This window comes from Sander lucioperca, chromosome 3 (genome assembly GCF_008315115.2).
Source record: "Sander lucioperca isolate FBNREF2018 chromosome 3, SLUC_FBN_1.2, whole genome shotgun sequence".
Classification (NCBI taxonomy): Eukaryota; Metazoa; Chordata; class Actinopteri; order Perciformes; family Percidae; genus Sander; species Sander lucioperca.
In genome coordinates this window covers 40,745,879-40,769,105 of record NC_050175.1, presented here as the reverse complement: position 1 = coordinate 40,769,105, position 23,227 = coordinate 40,745,879, and the positions used below count along the sequence as shown (strand labels likewise).

The following is a 23,227-nucleotide window of genomic DNA, read 5'->3' as shown; positions in this document are numbered from 1 at the left end:
CATTCTTCAGAGAACGTTGACAAGCGAACATTCGGTAACACTTTACTTGAAGGTATCTACATAAGAGTGACATGACAGTGTCATGAACACATGACACTGTCATGGCACATGAACCCTAACCCTAACCCTAACCGAATGACACTTAAACTTGACACTAAAAGAAGCATTATGTCATAAACGTTTATGACTTGTTTATAATGTTTATGACACGTTCATCACAGTGTCATGTCACTCTTATGTAGATACCTTCAAGTAAAGTGTAACCAAACATTCTCTAATGTGTGAATTACATACTAATTAATAGAAGCTTTGGCCAGGTCCAGGGCAGTAAAATTCAAGCTAAATTATTGCAGGACAACTCCACCACAAAGCTAACAAAGCCTAAATGCTAGGCTGGGTGAGAGCCCCTATTTAGCCCACACACACGCATGTTCCCCAAAATGCATTTTTCCCAGAATCCTATAAACCAACCAGTATTTCTCACCTGGAATACGACCTTCCCCCAGGTTTGCTGTATATTAGTTAGTTTGTGGTATAAACTAAAATATTAAAGATAACCCTAATGCCTCTCATTGTCATTTTGATCTGGACTCTCTCATAAAAGAGGCAATATATTTCGAGAGACTTCCTGGTTAAATGAAATAATAATAATAATACATGACATTTTGTCTATAAGACATTACATTTTCTATATTCTATAAGACATACAAGATGCAGGAGCCACTTTAGGGTCTTTACATTTGGGCTTTTAATTGTGCTTGTGCTAGAGTTAAATATTACCAAACACATTTGTTATTTAAGTACAACAAAGTAATTGACACACAGAAACTGGGCAGTTGCCAGCTTTGGTTCACTGTGCCTCTAGTCTCACATTGCGAGACCCACAGCGCTGTGGAGTAAGGTCTGGCTACAACCAAGGTTATAATCGTTAACGAAAATGAACGAAACAACTGAAATAAAAATAAAAACGAGGCATTACAAAAAAACGATAACTAAACTAAAACTGTAATGTCTGTTTGCAAAACTAACTAAAATAAAATAAAATTATCGAGTACATGTCCTTAGTTTTCCAGTTTTTTTGTCTTTCATAGAGCAAATAACATATAACATATATCTTTCCGACCATGACATTTCCCGTAGACATGTATAGTTTCCGACTGGGAATAATACTATTTACCATGTATCCAGCTATTTAAATAAGCTGGATACATGGTTAAACGTAATTTACTCTTGCCAGTGTATCAGCGTGTGTAACGTTACTTCATCCACAGCAATCCTCTCCAACCGGTCCCCAGTTAGATAGTAAATGCCGTAAACATATTCTTTGTAAATCTTTACAATCATTTATTGAAGGAATCAATCTGCCCTGCCTTATTGTAGTATATTCATATTTTCATCAAAACTTGCCATTTTCAGCGTGTAACGTTAGCTTGCTAGCTCGGAGGTTGTTCTTGTTGTGAAGGGGCAACGGCGATCGCTGGATATCCAGCTTGTCAGTATTATCCATTAGAGTTCCTTCTACAAGACCTGAATCACTGTGGTTCACTGTTGTTTGTACTGTGTCGTAGAATGGAACACTGTAAACAACATTTATCAATGAGCAGTCCATCCACAAGTGTATAATACTGTAGCTGTGTCAATACCTCTGAGAGCTATGCCTTATTATTGCTTTCATTATTTTTCATTCATACGTAAATCTGTCAGTTCATTGAGTCCATCTAAGACACATTGACAAAAGCACATCACTACTTTCCATAGCTTAAAGTAATATCCTCAAACTGTTTATTTTGTGTGACCAACAGGCCAAAAGCCCCAGAAGTCTTTATGTTGTGACGGTATGAAATAGGAGCATAACATAACCTACCACAACATAACCTAGACTGACATTATGTAACGCACATACTCACTTTCTTTCCGCCTCTCCTCTGTGTCCTTTGACAGGCATGGAATAATTTTTGAGAAATAACCATAAATAACTCTCACTTTGTCACATGGCCCGGCCATATGGTCTAAATTTGCATTACAAAGACTTGCCGTGCACGTGACAACAAAACGCTAGGAAAAGTTCAAACTATTCAGCTCTGTTCTGTGGCTCAGGATGATCCAGGCTGTTTCCACAGTCAGCTCAGCAGCTACAGGCCTAAGAATATGCATGACCCACACACTTTGCTTGAAAAATGTTTTGGATTGCGCCTCTTGCCATAAGCCATATTATGTAAGTGCTAAGTGTGAGGTATCAAGAGGGGTTGGCTCTGTGCCAGGATGGTATGTTTGGTTGTGGGTGCAGGTATTAAAAATATCTTGTATAAATAGTTCCTCTGAGGATATAAACACACACAGTGCAATACATTATTACATGCTGATGCTGGGATTATGTGCTGAAGAGTGCTGAGGAGCCCTGATGGAGGGAGTGACAGCATAGGTGGATCTACTGTATGAATGTCTTGATTGTGACAAAAGTTGATTCTTCTTCTTATGATGCATTTTTTTTTTTAAGTACTGAAAACACTGCAAAGTACTGCAAAGTTACATTTTGGCTTTCTAACTTTTCTGCAAGGACCAGTTCTATTTTCCCAACACATGAAAGTTTCTGCTCAGTTCAGAGAGGTTTGTGGATTATAAAGAAATGCTCTTGGTTAAATTTAATTGTTGAATATATTCTAAATTGTTTATGATCCCATCCGTAAATCAGGTGCCCCCCTATTTGGGACAAACTTTGCACTACTTGAAGACCCCCTCCACACATGATTTAAAACAAAACAATACTCATGCTTTGAATATTAATTTCAGTCTGAAATTGTTTTGCCACACAGAAGTTAAATTACTAATCGTAAAATGGCATCTATTCATTGATAAAAATCCAGAAAATTTGCAAATATTTTACATTTCAAAAGTGTAACTGCTGGACACAAGATGCCTCTTACATCATTTCAAGGTCTACTCTCAGTGTTTGTGCACTGGAGGCCTCAGGTTTCCACATCATACTTGGGTAGATTTCAATTAGAACACCATTGGCTTTCAAACTCAAAACTGCCACAACTATCACTAAACTGAGATGTAAGGTGAGCACAGAGACATTTTCCTCTTCAGCTGATTAATGTGAACAAAGGCTTCCAGTGTCTCTGCAGATAGGCTAAATCAGTCTGCCGGGTGAAGCTCGAATATCCAATTGAAGAAACAATGGAGGGAGGCTTTAAGTTTTGCTTGGCCATTTAACATCTGGAGAATAACGTAAAGATTTAGGCAGCAAAGGAGTTTTCACTTCACAAAGAATTTCACATTTGAAATCATAAATGTCATGGTGTAGGGTGATAAATGTAGTAAGACAATATATTTTGGCTTTGTGTGTCACAATGTCGTCATGCTACACCTGCTGTGAAAGGTGAGACCTATATGCCTTACCTATCAATAATACCCCAATGGACAGCAGAGAGCAGAGACAAAACAAGGACACTTAAATAAAAAAACTACAATCAATCATCTGAGTGCAATCAAGACCAAGTCCAACAAAGCAGTAATAAATAAAAAGTAAATATATATATATATATATATATATAAACTACTCTATTACTGAAAACACTATTATTGAGCCACAAATTCCTTTGAAGTAAATCTTCCAAAATCTTTGGCATAAGCTCTCAGTAGCTGACCTGATGTCACCTTAGGGGAGATAATTACAGCTATTATTATAAATGAAAAGGTGTCTGTTTTAACTGTTGGCAATTAGACCTGAGTGTGGCATACACATTGTACAGAAGCAACATTACCTAACCACATGATGACTGAAATGTGTGCCATATTCGTCCAGCGTCCGTCTACAGTATTTTATATATATATATATATATACACACACACACACACACACACACACACACACACACACACACACACACACACACACACACACGTGTAAAAAAAACACATGAGTCATTTGTTTGGTCTACGGGTCAACCAAGTGTTGAAAATAAATAGGGTGACATATTTCTAAATATGCTGTATATCTAAAGATGGCACGTAGTGAGTGTTGCATTTGTTGTATTTATCATCTTCTCCACATTTTCAGGAGCATTATTGGCTTTCTCCTATGCCAGTGGGTGTTGTTTTCCTCATCACTTGATAAAAAGCACTGTCACACACGAACTAAAGGCTACATACCTTGGAAGACATCCACATCTCGGGGATCCTCTGAGCTCGAAGATAATCACAGTCCTCTTGAGGAAAAAAAAAAAAAACATTTTGTGCACGAAGTCCAGCGGACAGGAGAGGAAGTTGCTCACAAACTCCCCTCCGAGGAGTTTCCACAACAGAGTCGTTTTTGCTATAGCTTTCCATCTGCATCCGTGTAAAGGGATATTGTCATATTGAGGTGGTTTAAATGGAACTGGGGAAACTGTTGTCGCCAAGGCTCCAAGCCTGTCCAAATAAAACCTGGCAGGGCAAGTCATTTCTCCAGCCATTTTTAACTTTGATGTTTCCTGTGCTTAGCTCTCATAGTGGGTCAACAACACAAGGCTTTTTTTTGTGGAAAAGCATATTTGTGTAGATGTCATAAATAATTCAAGCCCTGGTTTATTTGATGACTGCTAAATGTTATGTCTTATCAATGAGCTTTTTGTTCATATTAGTGTTGGAACAGTAACTGAAAAATGTTTTATCTATGTTTTGTCTCAGGCTTTTCCTTTATTGGAGTCCAATTTTTATTGGCAGCGTATGAAAGAGCTCATTAATATCCCTAGTTTGCTCTCTTTAAGGAAGTTACTCAAACATTCTTCAGCTAAGTGGTCAGAGGATGACTAAATGATTGCCATTTGCACGGCCTACAGTTTCTGTCTCTGAAATAAAAATCTGCCAAACCCAGCGCAAATTCTACATTAGTGCAAACAATTTTTTTTTTTTTTTAACTTTATTGCATAACAGCAAAACGATCATCACTACCCTTTCTCTTATTGACGGATGAAACTCATAAAGTGCGAATGCATAGCCTGTCTTGTCTAGACTTTGAATTTTATGTCAGATTTGGAAGCCCGCACAGGTAAGACAAATTAATTAATCAACCCATTAGGGAAATATTGATCATAATTGTTCCTAAAGGCTGTGGAGAGGATTTGGGGATACACTTTTGTTCTGAGATGGAGAGAAGGAAACTTTTTAATCTGCCAATTGGTGACATGTAAGTGTGCGTGTGCTTGCGTGGTTGTGTGTGTGTGTGTGTGTGTGTGTGTGTGTGTGTGTGTGTGTGTGTGTGTGTGTGTGTGTGTGTGCGTGCGTGCGTGCGTGTGGGCTCTGAGGCGTGCGTAAAACTTGTGTTAGGGCACCACCTGCTCTTGTACAGTATCTATTAGGGCGTATTCTTCTTAAGAAAAAAACGGGGGAAAAGGTTAACTCTATACTTGTAATCACACGTCAGTCTGAACGGATTTTGAGTTAGTGCTGTTTTTCCTCCCTATGTCTGTGCCGTTTCCTTTACTGGGGCTCTTGTCCAGACCACAAAGCGACTCCGTCAAGCCTTCCTCCATCTCCATATACTCCGCTTTGTCACCCAGCGATGAGCCAGAGGGCGAGCCTTTGAATTTCCTTAAAAAGTCCGGGAAATACGGGCAGCCCGGGGGCATGCTCTCCACCACCGGCGCCTGGTCATCCTGGTTATCTGTCTCCCTGTGGTAAAAGTAGTTGAAGTTGGACACTATGACCGGTACCGGGAGCGCGATGGTTAACACGCCCGCGATCGCGCAGAGGGAGCCCACTATCTTCCCACCGACAGTGATGGGCTTCATGTCGCCGTAGCCCACCGTTGTCATGGTCACCACTGCCCACCAGAAAGCGTCGGGGATGCTCGTGAACTGAGAGGTGGGCTCGTCCGCCTCGGCGAAGTACACCGCGCTGGAGAACAGGATGACACCTATAACCAGGAAGAAAATGAGGAGGGCCAGCTCCCTCATGCTGGCGCGCAGGGTATGGCCCAGGATCTGCAGCCCCTTGGAGTGCCTGGACAGTTTGAATATGCGAAACACCCGGACAAGGCGGATTATTCTCAGGATGGCAAAGCTCATCGCTTGCTGCCCGTTGCCTTGTTGCTGCGCCAGGTCCGTGCCGAGGGTTATGAAATAAGGCAAAATGGATACAATGTCTATTGAGTTCATAATGTTTTTAAAGAAATCCGGTTTGCTCGGACTCGCAAAGAAGCGGACTATAATCTCAAAGGAGAACCAGATGATGCAAACCGTTTCCACAAGGAAAAACGGGTCGTTGAAAGGAGTAAATCCGTGGTCAGGTTGAGTGGAGTTGTGTCGTGGTTGTAGATATTCTTTTTCGTCCCTAAACTCCGGCAGCGTCTCCAGGCAGAAAATGACAATAGAAATAACTATAACCAGGACGGACACGACCGCTATGCCCCTGGCAGGGCTCGAGCTCTCCGGATACTCAAAAAGCAGCCATATCTGGCGCTTGAACTCGTCCTCCGGCAGAGGCTTTTCCTCCTCTTTGACAAAACCCTCATCCTCCCTAAACTTGAGTATCGCCTCGTCCCCGAGTTCATAAAACTTAACCTCCTCGGAGAAGATGTCAAACGGGACGTTGACTGGTCTTTTCAACCGCCCCCCTGACTGGTAATAGTAAAGAATGGCGTCAAAACTCGGTCGGTTCCGGTCGAAGAAGTATTCGTTCCGTAGCGGGTCAAAGTACCTGATTCGCTTGTCGGGGTCTCCCAGGAGAGTGTCCGGGAACTGAGTGAGAGTCTTGAGCTGAGTTTCAAACTTCAGACCCGACACGTTGATGACAACTCTCTCGCAGCAGCCGCACTCGTTGTAAACATTTTCGTATCCGGACTGAGGTCGCCTGTCAGTGAGCGACACGGTCTCCTCCTCATCACCCATGTTGCACAAAAAACTCGACCTCTTGCTTCCCCGGCACCCCTTCTCCTCCTCCGCATCCTCCTCCTCTTCCTCGGCTCCCTCGGCCTCCTCCTCCTCCTCTATCATGATGTCCTCCTCGGATCCGAGCAGCGCCAGCTCCGAGTGGCGCAGGTCCCCGCCGAGAGTCGTCCGGCTGCGTCTCCACCGTCCGACGCCGCGCTGCTTTTTTCGCTCTCTGAGAACTCTCTGTTGCTGCTCGGGCTCCTGCTGCTGCTGTGGCGGCTGCAAGGAGGAGGAGGAGGAGGAGGAGGAGGAGGTGGTGGAGGAGGAGGGGCGCGAGGCGGTCCCGCCGCTGCCGATGTTGGCGGTCGTGGAGGAGGCGGCGCGAGACTGATGCTGGCGGTTGTTAAGGAGAAGCGCGCTCGAGGTGGACCCCCCCACGCCTCCTCCCTCCTCACCTGACCCACCTTCAGCAGCGGCCGCAGCAGCCGCCGCTCTCGACTGGACAGCCTGGCGCTCCCTCTCGCGCTCCTTTTCCCGTGCGCGAGCTTGGGCATATCCGTAAGGCAGGTGACTATTGCACCCGCCGTCCGCACCCACCATGGCAAACTCCATTTTAAGTCAATGAGCGGTTCGGTCCGTGAGCGCTACAGTATCCTCCTCAGGGCGATGTGGATGCAGTGCCAGAGGATTAAAGTTGCAGCTCGGCGCGCGCAGAGAGAGACAATGATGCATCAACCGGTTCGGCCAATCAGTTGTGCATATGAGAATGTCAGAATAAAGAAACCCACCTCAATAAGGCCCATGTTGAGAGCAGTCCATGTGGCTACTTACATGGCAGGAGATATTGATCACCCTGTCTTCCCGTTTAGACACAGGCCTGCAGTAATTTTATGACATCGTTACCATAACCAAAAAACGTGAGGGCCGGTGCCATAGCCTGTTACGCAGGCGCTCAGTGTTCAACTTGCAGCGCCCTTTATTTGTTCAGCATTTTAAATCACCAAGTCAACAAGCTATAACCAAAACAGTCTCTGCTCGGTTTCTCCGGCGCCCATCAGGTGGCTAATTTCTCCACGACCGCTGCTTGCGCCCATATGCGTCTTTTGATCCTTCGTGGTCACTCCTGGTTGCCATTTTATGTGATAAAATACAAAAAAATAAAAATAAGCTGGAGCTTTGCTGTTACATTACAGAGATCCGGGGAAGGACTGAAGGACTCTCTTTGGAGCTGCGAGAAAAAGACAAGAGAGGAGAAAACAGCAGTTGGTTTAGGCACAAAACACAACATGTAGCCCTATCCTATTCATTTTAATGTCCGTTGTTTTGGCGATTGCACAGTCCAGGATAATACGCATATTTTGCAATATAAGGGCGGTAAAACTTAATTGGCATATTATTATTATTGTTATTAGCCTATTTTTATTAGTATTATTGAGTTAACATGGAGGTAGGCTTTCGGAAATAAATGCATGGTAGACATTTATGTTTAGAACAGACATTACGCATGAAATTTCCTGCCCATTAAAATAGCGTCTTTAATCTGACATTCATACTTACATGTGAAAAGGAGCCAAACAAAATCGCCTCAGCCCCCCCCCTACAAACAAATCTGTTGGAGGAGGAGGAGGGGAAGGTAGGCTAGGTGAGGATGCAGTTCTTCGCTTCTGTCTAAATTCCCGTCTTGATTTAGGGGGGGGGTAATATCATAAATCCCTCGTCATATCCAGCCAGCGACCATATCATCCACTATATACATCTGTGCTCTGACGCACTCCGAGGAGGGCACTTTTTGACTGCGTCTCGACGTCTTGTCTCAATTCAACAGGATCTATTGCCACTCCAGCCCCCGTTTCTGCTGCATCGCTCCTGGTATACTGGTAGCAATTATCATAGAAGGAAAAAAAGAAAAACAAAGGCAGGTGTGCAAGCCGCGAGTTGGCATCACCTCCACACGGTCACGGCGAAAAGATGCGATGGTGGGTAAAAGTTTACCTTCACACAGACGAGGGGAAACGGCCCCATGGTTGAGTCTGAGCATCACACATCTGTCTGTCTGCCACTGCCGCCTTACCTATACTCCAGTATCCCTCCCATTGTGTGTGTGTGTGTGTGTGTGTGTGTGTGTGTGTGTGTGTGTGTGTGTGTGTGTGTGTGTGTGTGTGTGTGTGTGTGATGATGATGATGATGATGGAGAGCCTCGGTGAGAAAGTCGTTCATGTACCGCAGCGCATGCAGGCGGTGCTCGGTCCTCCCCCAGTGGATGCAGCCGGTCACTGCGCACCGTGCTGCAGTCTCCCACCCGAGCCTCCTCTGCCCTTCATCACCACTGCTGGGTGGCAACCGGTGTCCTTTCCCCCCCAAAAAAGTAGCCAAATGTATTACTCTAGATTCATTTCTAAAGCAACGTCAATAGGCTACGTATAATTCGCTGGGAGTAGAGCGTAAAACGCATTTGCACTTGTAGTTTTCACTGAAATCCATCCTCCCAACCCATTTGTTTTGTTTTTGTCCTTTTAACCTTTAGAAATGACTCTGTAAGTAAAGTGCCTGCACATTTTAGTACTGCTCAGAATCTTTATTAAACCCCATCTCTTCTCAATATTTTGTCTTCATCAAATGTACCACACATTACCAAAAATCCATAGAGGCCACCTGAATCTGTTGGTCCCAAATAGGAGTTTACATTTAAAATGTGTGAATTTGAAGCACTGGAAATACTTCATGCTAAAGGTATCCCTCTGAATTTGTGCTGACCGGTATGCAGGCTACATCTCTAGAACAATCTGCATAAACAAATTATCCCCCAGTGTTGTTGCAGAGGAACAATAATGCTATAAGCCAAAAGCAAGTAACATTTGTCTGATGTTTCTCTCTTAAAGGCACAATCCCTGATCCTGAGAGTCGCCAACCATCAAACTTCAAAACGAATACCATCTGTTAATACAGAGTTAAGCACCAGGCAATCACTGAATCAAAGTAAATCACCTTCTTTTGTTTACATCAGTAATCTTAATGGAAACACAGCTGTAAAAGTGGTTTATATTTTATGATTATAGGAATTTTAACCATTATTACAAACACTTAAATTACCAATGTAAATGTATATTCAAATGTATGTTTCTATGTGAAAACAAACCAGGATGGGGGCAAATAAATGTTACCTTGTTTTATTGGTATTTGCTACATTTTCATTGAGCTTGAAACAGTAACTCATCAGTCTAATTTTTTAATAAAAGTTCTGAAACACAATACAAAATGAACCTAACCACCCCAAGTGTCTGTAATATAAGGTTGTCACGTCACGACCAGAAGCTCTGAGGTTCGTGTACACCCACGAAGTTTGGGCTCCATACAACAGGAAGTAGCCATTTCTGGTTTCCTCTCATCCTCATTCCACCATCATGGCAACAACAATGTTATTTCTAGGAGACAAAGTTGTGTGACAAATATCTGTCCACAGGCCAAACAGATTGATATTAAAATACATTGATCATGTTTGTTCCAGTTTTGTCTCTGTTGCATCCTATTTTGAGGAAGTTTCAAACGTTTGCAGGATTGTAGATTTCAACCAAACCTTGTTTAAAAAAAACTAGCGGTGGGAAATTAAAGTATATAACATTCATAAATCTATACTTGAGGATAATAACAAGCTTTAAAGTGGCCAGACACTTGAGCAGCCCTCTGCTCGGGGCCCTGCCAGCATAAGAGAAAAACCTCAACAGGCATGACACTGTCATAAACGTGTCATAAACGTTATAAACAAGTCATAAACGTTTATGACTTCTGTCATTAAGTGTCATTTGGTTTTTGTCATGACAAGTTGACATTGTTTGGGTTGTCTTGGTCATGACAAGTTGACATATTTGTTTGGGATGTCTTTGTAATGACAACTTGACATTAACCAGGATGATATTAACAGAATATGTATTTGTCATGACAACTTGACATTACATTTCTTTGGAGTGTCCTTATTAAGACAACTTGACATTAAACAGGATGACATTATGTCAAGTTGTCATGACAAAGACATCCTCTGGTAATGTCATCCTGGTTAATGTCAAGTTGTCATTACAAAGACATCCCAAACAAATTTAATGTCAACTTGTCATGACCAAGACAACTTCTGGTAATGTCACTTTGATTAATGTCAAGTTGTCATAATCAAGACAACCCAAACAATGTCAACTTGTCATGACAAAAACCGAATGACACTTAATGACAGAAGTCATAAACGTTTATGACTTGTTTATAACGTTTATGACACGTTCATGACAGTGTCATGTCATAGTTATGACAGTGTCATGTCACGATTATGTCGATACCTTCAAGTAAAGTGTTACCCAACAATGTTCTTTGTGCCCCCGAAATGACTAAAATGTAATAGTAAGCATAGTGTAACTGCAGTACATAAGCCTACGGCAGTTTCATACACTTGCTAATTTGAATCATACGATTCAATACGATCATACGAACTATAGTACATCAATTCTTATATTGTATAATTATAGGTAATCTTCTCACCTTAAACTATCTTGTAATAGAAACAGCACAACATTTTACTCTCTAAGTTTGACTTTATCTTTCACATGAGAGGCCTGAACTAACCAGATTTGTTGAGTTTGAAGACTGTAACACAACACGCAGTCTAACAAATGACTCTGCTCAGGTATTAGTCAAACAATGAATGACTATCGAAAAAGCAATTAACATTGCATTACTTCTGTTTGAGTAATGAGTATTAAAAACCACAGACAAGTCACCATATTGAATATCATGGTGATTTGTTTTTAATGTGGCCACATTAGCTCTTGTTTATATAGAGGTGTGTTCCACAGTTTTGTGGAAATTATTCTAAACAAAAGAACGGTTGTTTTACTGCACACAAAAATAAATATGATAATTAGTGACCAAGCAATTACAATATGTGCTGAAATATAGTCACAGTCTTTTACCATAAAGACAAGTAAAGCAGAGCTGTACAGCAGAATCGTCAGTTAAAAAAACGTGAGGTAATATGATATATATTATTCTTTAATGTTACCTTGACTTCATACTATAGCTTGAAAAGCAGATGTTTGTGCTGTTGGTCTTACCCTGAGGAGTCGAAAATGCACATAGCCTTTTAAAAACTGCAACTGTTAAGTCACTGTTATTGATCAACCACCCTATTGCCACCACAGATTTATTTGGATCATTTTGCGCTGTGGGACAGTTAAGATCTTATTCATTGCACCTTTGAAATCTCCCAGGTTTAATTTGAGTGTGTAGATAATTGTTTTTTTCTGCAGGTACCACCGCAGGCCTGGTGCTGGGATACACAGCAATCAGTAGCTAGAGCCTATTCAGTCCAGTCCATTTGATTCAAACTATCTGTTTGACTCAAAAACTCTTAATTAGGACAAGAACAGCCTGTTATTCCAGAGCAGAAAACTGATGCAATGTTCCTCTAAGGTATCCTTATCATTCCCTCAGGTATTTCTGAAGTCTCTAGTTGTAATAATCCTTTAGGGGTAGTGTTGGTTGCATGTGCAGTCTACTCTACAATGTACTATACAATTACTGTGCTTGTTTTTCATAAATCTGAAACAAAATGTAAGAGTGCTTGCAGAGGCTTTAACAATCAGTACTGCTGACAGTGCAAATACCACTGATTCTTTAAAGAGCCCTTCTTCACAGTCGTATCTCTCTGTATTTTATACTTACCAAAGACATTAGAGGAGCTCCTTTCTCGTCGGCACAACATGTAGGCAACCATCCACCCACCACACACACACACACACATTGTGCACACTCACCTCTTGCACTTCATTGATCATCCACCTCAGTCAGCACCAGGGGGAGTTGTGAGGTCAGTAATAATAAGTAGCGATAGAGTGAGGATAGGGGGTGCCTTATTGCACACTAGTTTAGATGCACTCTGAATTGATGCCAGAGCTGCAACACAGCTGCATCTGTTGACAAAACTCTGCTGCATCGAAGTGAAACATACACAGTGAACAAATCCAGCAAACGAAATTCATTCAACATTTGAATTTAAAAGATGTAGTCAAGTGGCATATCATTCTAATGATAATCATGCATTTATACACAATTCATCATTTTGTTTAAAAGAGGAAAAAAAAGAAGGAAAAAAGGCCCAAGGCACTCTTTTTGCAAAAAGTTAAAAAGCCTTTATTTAAACAGCTATTTCATATCGAAATCTTTAGTACATTAAAATAGAACTGGCCAGCAACCCACGCGAAGCACCACAAACAGCCTTCTTCATCCTTTTGTTTATCATTAAAGTAAGGACTTTTAACCCAGGAAAATGACAAACAATGCTTTCAAAAGTAACTATATTGTAAAAATAACTTTCCTTTGTATGGTTTTCACAAGAATATCTGAATTTAGAAGTGTGAGAGTTAATTATGCAATGAAAACCTTTTAATCTTGTCGGTGTGATGAAAAGTCAAGTTTTGCATCTGTGGACAGCAGGAACATTTGATTGAGTCAAGTATATTTGTCTCAATGAGACTGAGATTCCTGACAATGAATTGCATAATTGTTTACAGACACGTCTCTGCTAATTGGATAATACTTGTGACACAGCCAGTAAACGAGAGACACACCATCCAAACGAGAGAAAACATATCTTAAAGCTGTTGCACACTGTCCGTTCCGAGGAAACATGTCATTCAACCAGGAAACCGTAGCAAAACGGTGCACACCGTTTTGAGATTGAACATGCCCCTGATAAATTGCCTCAAAAGACATCACTTGAGTCAGTGTCAGTCTGGAAATGCTTGTTACTGACTTAGCTCTGGGGAGCTTATTCCCCAGAGTCCTTATGTTTTTTTTCGCTCAGCAGATTTCCTTGGATTAGGGTGGCACCTAAATGATGGTTGCAGCTGTCGCCGTGGTCCTGCTCTGCACCATGCTATGCCCTGCTATGCTCTGCAGTGCCCTGCTACACCCTGCTACATTCTACAGTGCCCTGATACGCCCTGCTATGTCCTGCAGTGTCCTGCTACGCCCTGCTACACTCTACAGTGCCCTGCTACGCCCTGCTATGCCCTGCAGTGCCCTGCTACACCCTGCTACATCCTGTAACGCCCTGCAGTGCCCTGCTATGCTATGAACTACTACAACTACTATTTCTAGTCATAGTTCCATTATCTTTATTGTGACTATTATTGCCACTGTTCATCACACCCCCATCTGGCACCGTCAGACACCGCCTACCAAGAGCCTGGGTCTGTCCGAGGTTTCTCCCTAAAAGGAAGTTTTCCTCGCCACCCGAGGTTTCTCCCTAAATGCTTGCTCTTGGGGGAATTACTGGAATTGTTGGGTCTTTGTAAATTATAGAGTGGTCTAGACCTACTCTATCTGTAAAGTGTCTTGAGATAACTAAAAATTGAATTGAAATTGAATTGAATTGGTCTGAAGACTTTAAAATGTACATTATATCAAAAGGATTTTACTATTTACTATTATTATTAAGTAATGCAGTACCCGATTAAAACGGGCCTGTACAGAATGGGACGATTGCCTAGCCTCCAGTATTGCTAATTATTTATTTTTTTAATCCTGGTTACAGCCCTGAATCATACATTTTAAAGAGCACGGCAAGTATGGTCTGTATTATGTGACAAACAAACAAAGGAACATGGACATACCAATAAAATAAATAAAACAATCCATATGGAAAAAGATTAAATTTAAACAGAGAAAACAGAAGACAGTGAAGAATCATCAGCAGTCGATACACATAAACACACCTACCACCTACATCCACACAGAAACACCCAGCACCGTCCCCAAACAAAAGTCTTGTCCTTGGCAGCGCTGTAGAGGCGTTTGTTTAGACCTGATGGAAGGAGGGTGAAAACGTGAGTGTGGGAGGATGCAGTGTGTTCAAGGCCTCTGTCAGTGTATTAATATATATATTTTTTTTTTTGCATGCGACAGAATGATTTTTTTTTTTTAAAGGAGTCTGTTTCTGTCCCAGACTCATACAGTAGCATATGGAGGAGGCGAGGCTCTGCAGACAGGGGAGCAAGGTGTGCTTGAGTGGGTTTGTGGATGTTGTCAGTCCTGTTATGGCAGTGTTTATGATGTATTGATAAAAAAGCGAGAGGACTCTGTTCCAGAGCTCAAAACCAATGGCCCATGACTCAAATCTGTGATGTCAGCAAGATGTACGGCTCAGAGCTGTTTTATGTGCGGCTTCATATAAAGCTTGTTTGAGCTTTTACACCCAAATTAGCTTTTTTTTTTATATAGTAGTGCTTTGAGTTATGAACCAGAAAATCATCTTGGCCACCGAAACCTTCACCTCGTCCATCACTTCCAAATTGACTCCCAGTGGACATTAATGTGACATTTACAGGGCAGGCCTTATCGGCTTATTATGGCTGTGGGAAAGAGACATAAGATTTCTCATGAGGACATCTTTTTTTATGTTTCCTTAGTTTTTGTTTTCTTTCAACTTGCTGCAACACAAATTGGCTATTTTTAGGACCATAATATTGACATTGACTTAAAAGTCCTACCTGCCCTTTTCAGATTCACTGTGAATAAGGTGTTTATGTAATTAGCATATCAATGGTTTCAGCTCCATACGTAATAAATCAATTTTCAATGCAAATGCGCTCATTTTAAGAGGAATTACCATCTGTTACACGGACTATCAGAAAATGACTAATGATGTGTTCTACTCTGAATACAAGATTAATCAACTATGACTGGTGTTCATTAGAGGCCAAAATTCATGTTAACAATGATGTATTTCAGCTAAAGGAAGTAGTGCCTTAGAGGACGAGGGTGACACTCTATAAAAGTCCTTGTTAGGTACATATAGGTATGGCAGTTGGGCAGAATGCTGGGGAACCAGAGTCCCTGGTGGCTGCAAGGGCAGACGGAGCAGCAGTCGAATGAACCGTGGCTGCTGCCCAAGTACTTACTGTTACTGCAGACGGTCCAGCTCGTGGTGCAGTGCTAACTTTTTACTGAATGCAGCAGATACAGAATTTCTCAAAAACAGACCGTAGCAGGCTCGGAGACTGATTCTGCTGTTTGAAACTAAGTACATTTACTCCAGGACTGGACTTAGGTACAGTTTTGAGGTACTTGTACTTCACTGGAGTAGTTCTATAGTATGTTACTGTGCAGATGACAAATAATTTGATAATCTTATAAAATCATTTGGATTTAGGACATTAGCTACACTTTAATCAGCTACAACCTTAAAATGCATATAGATCCAGTAATATTCAGTGTGTGATTATATATTACCCAGAAAGGTGGAGTACACAATTTGCTGATTACTTTTACTTTAATGCAGAATGTTTGACCTGTTATCAGAAAAGACACTCTGACACTGCCTTTGTCGATATTACAGTGAGTGGTGAATTGTCTGTAAGCATTTTTCAACAAACAAAAAGCAATGCCAGAATGATTTGAATGATGCCATAATAACAAACAAAATAGTGGCTTTAGGTGGTTTGAGAAATGAAACACTGACTTTTAAATATTACTTTTTGTTGGTCAATTCTTTTAATTCTCAAAACTCATTCAAATTTGTCGACCAACAGTCTTGCACAAGTCGCTCTGTCAACATAATTCGGTTGATCGTGAACTGATAAAGCTTATTTCATGGACATTTAGCAGAAAGAGAAATTCATAAAGCTTCTTTGATGACTTGCAGGATAATGTTTACCTCAAGAAAAAAAAAACGTAAAATATAAATAAATATGAACAATAAACCGACAGAAGTTACTATATATATATATATATATATATATATATATATATATATATATATATATATATATATATATATATATATACACTACCGGTCAAAAGTTTAGGGTCACTTAGAAATTTCCATTCCACTCCATTATAGACAGAATCAGAATCAGAATCAGAGCTAGAGCTTAGATCTGCCCAAAAAATCAAGCCCGAACCTACCCGAGCCCGAGCACGTTGTGTCCGAGCCCGGCCCGGCCCGAAACATTAACTGTAATTATGAGCCCGAGCCCGATTTAAACCCGACAATTTTTTAATACGTGGGCCGTTATAACTGACGTTCTCAACTACAATTCAGAGTTGTTTGAACTGCAGAAATCTGTTTAGAATAATACAACAAGGACTAAGCATGTCAACTGCGCTGTTTGTTTAGAATGGAACGGATCGCAAGTGGATCCGAGTGAAGAAACGTAAAAAAAAAAAAAGAAACAATGATGAACAACATATTGTTGTCACTGCCCACGACTTGTTTAAACTGCTTCCATACCTCCGACTTTCCTCCACACTTGCTCAAAGTTAATTCTCCTGTTTTTCTTTTTTTCTTTACATCTTCAAGCTCCCGGTGTGATGCGTGCGAGAGGAGGAGACTCCGCGCATGACACGTGCTGCATTGTGTAACTGCAGCCTAACTTTTGTACACATTTGTTACTTTTATATAGCCTACATATATATATATATATGTATAATATTTCTGATTATGGCATAGCTATCTCCCCACCCAAATAGGATAATAAGGTAATGGATAAAATTGCTTGATCAAGGGTCCGGCCCAGGCGCGGTCCGGCCCGGGCCCGGCCCGGCCCGAGGATGTGGCGGAAAATAACGGCCCGAGCCCGACCCGAGGTCCGGTCGGGCTCGGGTCGGCTCGGGCTTGGGCTGAGAATCTAAACTCTAATCAGAGCTCAGTTGCATTTTTTTTTTTAACCAGGGCAGCAGTATTCAGATTACATTATGTGCTTACATAATTGCAAAAGGATTTTCTCAGTTAGCCTTTTGAAATGATATCAGATGAGTAAACAGAATGTGCCTTTGGAACATTGGATGAATGGTTGCTGATAATGGGCAATGTAGATATTGCATTCAACCACTTCTTTCTACAACAGTCGAGAACCCTTTTACAATTATGTAAGCACATAATGTAATGTGAAAACTGCTGCCCTGGTTAAAAAAACAATGCAATGTATCTCTGATTCTGATTCTGTTTATAATGGAGTGGAATGGAAATTTCTAAGTGACCCCAAACTTTTGACCGGTAGTGTATATATGTGTAACTTCTGTCGGTTTATTGTTATTATGACCGGTACCGGTCAAAAGTTTGGGGTCACTTAGAAATTTCCATTCCACTCCATTACAGACAGAATACCAGCTATGATCAGTTGCATTGTTATATATATATATATATATATATATATATATATATAACCTGCCATTAATACCCTGGAAAACTGACAGACACAAAGCAGGGAAGATGGAGCATGGCAAATTAATTTATTGATGCTCCTGTCAGGGTTTTCCATCTGACTGTGGGGGCAGATTTAATGTTTTATGTCTGTTGACCATCTAATCCTTTTACTCATGTAATCTAAACAAGATGTCTGTAGATACCGACTCGCTGCGCCTCATGTGAAGAAGGAAAGGCCTTGAGCCGTGGGCAATCCCCGAAATGTCAAGGGAAAGATTTGCTTTGAAGTCTAAACAGGTGGGAAAACTAGCACCGAGCCCAAGGTTGAATAGATTACAAGGATTTATGAATAACACTATTTAAGTAACAGAGAGGACCGCCACAGGTTGACAGCTGTTACAGATGTTGAGCGAGTAACAGAAGAAACAAGACTCTCAACTGAGTTTCAAAGCAACAACAGAGTTCTACAGGTACGTATTCTGTTTAAGATTCATGTAGATTACAAGCAAACTGATGATTCTGTTTATAATAATAGTAAGTTATGCAACTGCTGTGAACTTTTAACTTTGCTTTTCTGTGAAAATAATCCTTTGACCACCCCAAACAAAATTAGGGCTGCATCTAATGGTTATTTTCATTGTCAAATGATTATTTTCTCGATTAGTTGTTTGGTCTATAAAATGTCGGAAAATGGTGAAAAATGTTGATCAGTGTTTTCCAAAGCCTGTGATGTGCCGTTGTCTTGCTTTGTCAAAAAACTTTTAGTTTAGATATTTAGTTTACTCTCAGCGAAGTAAAGAAACTAGAACATATTCACATTTAAGAAGCATGAATCAGGACATTTTTTGACTTTTCTTCCATAAAAAAATGACTCAAAGTGATTGATTGTCAAAATAGTTGGTGATTACTTCCATAGTTGATAACCAATTGATAAATGGATTATTCCTTGAAGCTCTAAACAAAATTACAATCACCTCAATAGTATTTTTTGTTTCTATTTTAAACCTGCTTTTAATCTTGTTTTACTCTATAGCACTTTGGGATTGATTCTAACAATAAAAAGTGCCCTACAAATAAAATGTATTATTATTATTATTATTATTATTATTATTATTATTATTATTACTATTGTTATATTGTGGTGTAAATATCAGAGATGATATATAAAAATCAGATTTTTCTGCATGGCTATAAAAGGGTAATTTACGTGAACCAACATTTTAAGTTCTGGGATATATTCTACAGAGTGAATAAAAATCTGAAGGTGAAGAAAATTCTATTGACAGAGGCACTCCTAAAACAATTTGGGTTTCCACTCATTACAGATTATATTCTACTACAGCACATACATACTACTACTACTACTACTACTACTACTACTACTACTACTACTAATAGTACTGTAATAGTAGATTTACAAACTGACCTAAACAATGATTTAAAAAGCCTATCTGCTCCCGATGGTGTTAGACATTAACCAGAGATGACTTTTTTTTTTTGTCCATGTAACTGCAAAGGTGTTTCAAGTAGATGGAAATTTGAGGAGATACAAAAAACATAAATACCTCTTCCCTTAACCCACAAGCTCCTGAAAACAATTAAACTGCCACACTTTAATCCTCATCAACTTGATTTTATTTTATTTTATTTTATTGTTTATTTAGATAGGGACAGTGCATATTAATGGACATCAGTACAGGTAAACAATGTAAATATGCACCATAGCTAATTTTCATCTATTGTCCCTAGGCAGATACATAAAAAGAAAAACATAAAAAACAGTAACAAGCATGCAACACCCTCATAGTTTGAGAGGCAAGACGAACACTAACAACAACAAACAAGACAAAATACAACAGAACATGTGATTGGCAGTTAAAAGTGAGTACAGCTTTGGTTTTCTAAAAGCCAGAATTTTAAATGAGTTTCTAAAATTGATATTTGTGGGACGGTCCCATATTGTGGGGGGCAGGCTATTCCAATATTTATTTATTTATTTTCCCTTTACTGTCCAAATGTGGTGCGCCTAAAAGGTATTATTTTCTGACATGGATCAATGTATCTGATGTGAGATCTGATTCCGTCTTGTGGCAGGCATCTGTGGCGCACCCGGCAGAGGATGCAGCTGGTTGTCATGGTAACAGTGCTGGCACTGGTGGGGGCGGAGCAGGGCTGCAGATCCAGGTGTCATCTGACCGAGGTCCGCATCCCCGTGGAGAGCTGCGGCATCACCGAGTGGATCAACACCAGCATATGTTTAGGACAGTGTTACCACGAGGTAATGGATGACTCAAACGCGGAACATACTAAGTTGTAAAACAGCATTTCTTAGTATTAACTAATGAGATGTGTTCCAGCCTGTGCATTTATTCTGCTTGTATGCATACATATGTTAAACTCAACTCTGCTCCAGTGTATAAAGCTGTCACAATTTGAATATTATAATGGTGTTCGGAAACATTATTGATTACTTTCTTAGTTAGATAAGCTTGAGGGAGTTTTTTTGTTGTTGTTGTTGTTTACATTTAATTGATTTAACCTCAGTTCAGCTTAATACAACTTCATCACAGATTCCACTACAAATTAGACAAGCAGAGACAATTCTGTTGAATCACAGAACAAAAAGTGACAGGTCAGCAAACATTAAAAGGTTGAAAGTTAAATCAGTAATTTCAGAATCAGAATCAGAATCAGAAATACTTTAATAATCCCAGGGGGAAATTATTTTTGTTACCACTCCAGGTATACAAACAACATATACAAACAACATATATTATCCAGACTTTTAACATATATAATAAAAACAAATATACAGTAATAATAAATAAAATATGAAATGTACAGTGTTATGTGCAAATAGTGCAATAAAAAGAGAAAATGATTGTCTATGTTAATTTGATTTGATGACCATATGAGCAATTATTTAAAATGATAGGCTTTTAAAAACCTTTTCATTTTGCTTCGCAACTAAAAAACATGAAAAATACTTTTCGGAAAAACAAAACAAGTTTACTAAGTTATCTGGATAACTTTATTGAGTGAAACACAGAACCTTCTCAAATCTGGAACATGCCCTAACTGCAAAACCACGTTTTACTCTGTGAAGCAGCTCCTTGAAATAGTTTCCAATATTACTGACGTAAACAAAGCGTCAGAAATTCTGAATGACCTATTATACTTAGTTGTGGTCAAATATTGGTCAAATCTGTCAATCAGTTAAAGATTATAGCAGGTGACAATCCTGTGTTCTAACTTTTAACAGTTAGACAGCCCCTTTGGTCTCCATTTGAATCAGGCTTTGCAGGGGCGGACTGGGACAAATATTCGGCCCTGGCAATTCCGTCCCATTACCCGCTCAATTTCAGACGGGACATATTTGCTTTATAAATGCAAAAAACAGGCTTGTGTGACAATTTGGCAACAGCAGCATGAGGCGCACTTACAGGCTTTCATAATGAAATAATACACTCAGTTCATAAAACCTTCAAATTAACTACCATGGCGCCATCTTAGAATGGAAATGCTTGCATATTTAAAACATATTATGAGACGCAAGGTTTTATTTTGAAAAGTAAAAGCCCGACGGCACCAGACGGGAGGGTCCAGGCTGCAGCCGTACAGTCTTGCATATTTTTGTCAAACTATAGTGTGAAACGCCAGTGTTGCCGCATTTGTTTCTTTTTTCCAGCGGCCCAAATCGGCCCTTCTGGCATTCGCCAGAACTGCCAGATTGCCAGTCCGCCTATGATGCTTTGTCTCTTCATCTGTTTGTACTGTTTACATGTGCAGGCAGAATTCAGCAGTTTACAGTAATCTGCCTTTATTTAAATGCCCTGGATTAAAGATACTTCTTGTTATGGTCATGTTATTACCTACACATGTGAGGGACTGAACTAGTTGCATTTACTTGCATGTGTTTATTTACTGTCATCTGTTGGTGTCGTTGACAGGATTCGCCCTACATCAGCCCTACTGGCAGGGAAGAACAGAAAGTCTGTAACGGGGACTGGTCCTATGAGGTGATGCACATTAAAGGATGTCCAGTGGGTGTCAGGTACCCTGTGGTCAGAAACTGCAGGTGTACCGAATGTAACCCGGAAAACGCGTACTGCGGGCACTTTCACGGACACGTATCCAGCTGTGTCTCATTTTAAAGAAACCTCTCATCTATCCTACATTTACTTATTATCTTTGTGTCACTTGACTTGGTACCAAAATAAACATGTATCACTAAGTTTTTTTGTCTTTTTTCATAATTTGTCCTTTAATTTCTCAACTGTCTTTAATCAAAATCATCAGTCACACATTTCAACCTGATCTGTTCTGTCGTTAATACATCCAACAATTTGTCAACACAGATAAAAAGTCACAAGTCACTGCAGAAGAAATTGTCTGTAGATGTAGCAGCGAGATAGCAGAGTGACTTTAAAGTCATAAAGGTCGACTGAGAGATTAAATGTCTCACCAACAGTTGCCCTTTGCTGTCCTGACCAAAGTGAATGACCCCTAAAATTCAATAATCCTGCGGTCCAAGTTTTCATGCTGAGAATGGGAGGTCGTCCCATAAGAAAAAGAGCAGGCCTCACCTCTTTTTTGACAGGTGGAAATGAAAATATAGAGTTTGCAGTATACCCAAAAGCTCCACGTCCAAGTGCCTGCTGATCAGTGGCTCTCTTCAGTAGGCCACACTAAATTTAGAAACAGCTCAGTAGGCAAATTCTTGCATATTTGTTTCTGCACTTGAGCCATTATCCCATAAAGGCCCTTACTGTGATGATGCTGCCACTGTTTATTGTTTCTGCACTGTTGTTAAAGTAAGAGTTCGACATTTTGGGAAATATGCTTATTCGCTTTGTAGCCGAATATTGGATGAGAGGAACTCTTGTGTCCAATTAAATACAAAGCTGCAGCCAGGAGGTCGTTAGCTTAGCATAGCATAAAGGCTTGGAATGTGGAAACAGTTGTAGTTCAGCAGATAACCCCCTACAACCGCAACGTGTTGTTTTTTACTCTTTGGTTTTTCTACACATTAAACAAATGAGATATGACGTGTTAATCACTGAGCTTTAGAGGTGCTGGTATATGTGGATAGGTTTTTACCTTTGGAAAGAGTCAGTTTAGCCGTTTGTTTTTAGTCTTTATGCTATGCTAAGATACACGTCTCCGAGCTGTTGATTTATATTTA

At 40.3% G+C, this 23,227-nt stretch overlaps 2 protein-coding genes and 1 long non-coding RNA gene across 3 annotated transcripts in view; 1 reads left to right on the top strand and 2 right to left on the bottom strand.

Annotated features, from left to right (window-relative positions):
* Positions 1-5,229, bottom strand: part of LOC116043428 — a 59,063-nt gene extending 53,834 nt beyond the window's left edge. Inside the window, exon 1 of the long non-coding RNA XR_004103467.2 lies at positions 4,156-5,229. This is a non-coding gene — a long non-coding RNA (uncharacterized LOC116043428). The remainder of the gene's footprint in view (positions 1-4,155) is intronic.
* Positions 5,230-5,234: 5 nt separating this feature from the next.
* On the bottom strand, positions 5,235-7,481 carry kcna4 (potassium voltage-gated channel, shaker-related subfamily, member 4). The gene has a single exon (XM_031290080.2). The coding sequence runs from the start codon at positions 7,464-7,466 to the stop codon at positions 5,397-5,399; it is 2,070 nt and encodes a 689-aa protein (XP_031145940.1). The 5' UTR covers positions 7,467-7,481; the 3' UTR covers positions 5,235-5,396.
* Positions 7,482-8,603: 1,122 nt separating this feature from the next.
* fshb (follicle stimulating hormone subunit beta) lies at positions 8,604-22,276 on the top strand. The gene is made up of 4 exons (XM_031289998.2): positions 8,604-8,830; positions 18,270-18,512; positions 20,137-20,320; positions 21,993-22,276. The coding sequence occupies exons 3-4, from the start codon at positions 20,162-20,164 to the stop codon at positions 22,194-22,196; spliced, it is 363 nt and encodes a 120-aa protein (XP_031145858.1). The 5' UTR covers positions 8,604-8,830; positions 18,270-18,512; positions 20,137-20,161; the 3' UTR covers positions 22,197-22,276.
* Positions 22,277-23,227: the final 951 nt, after the last annotated feature.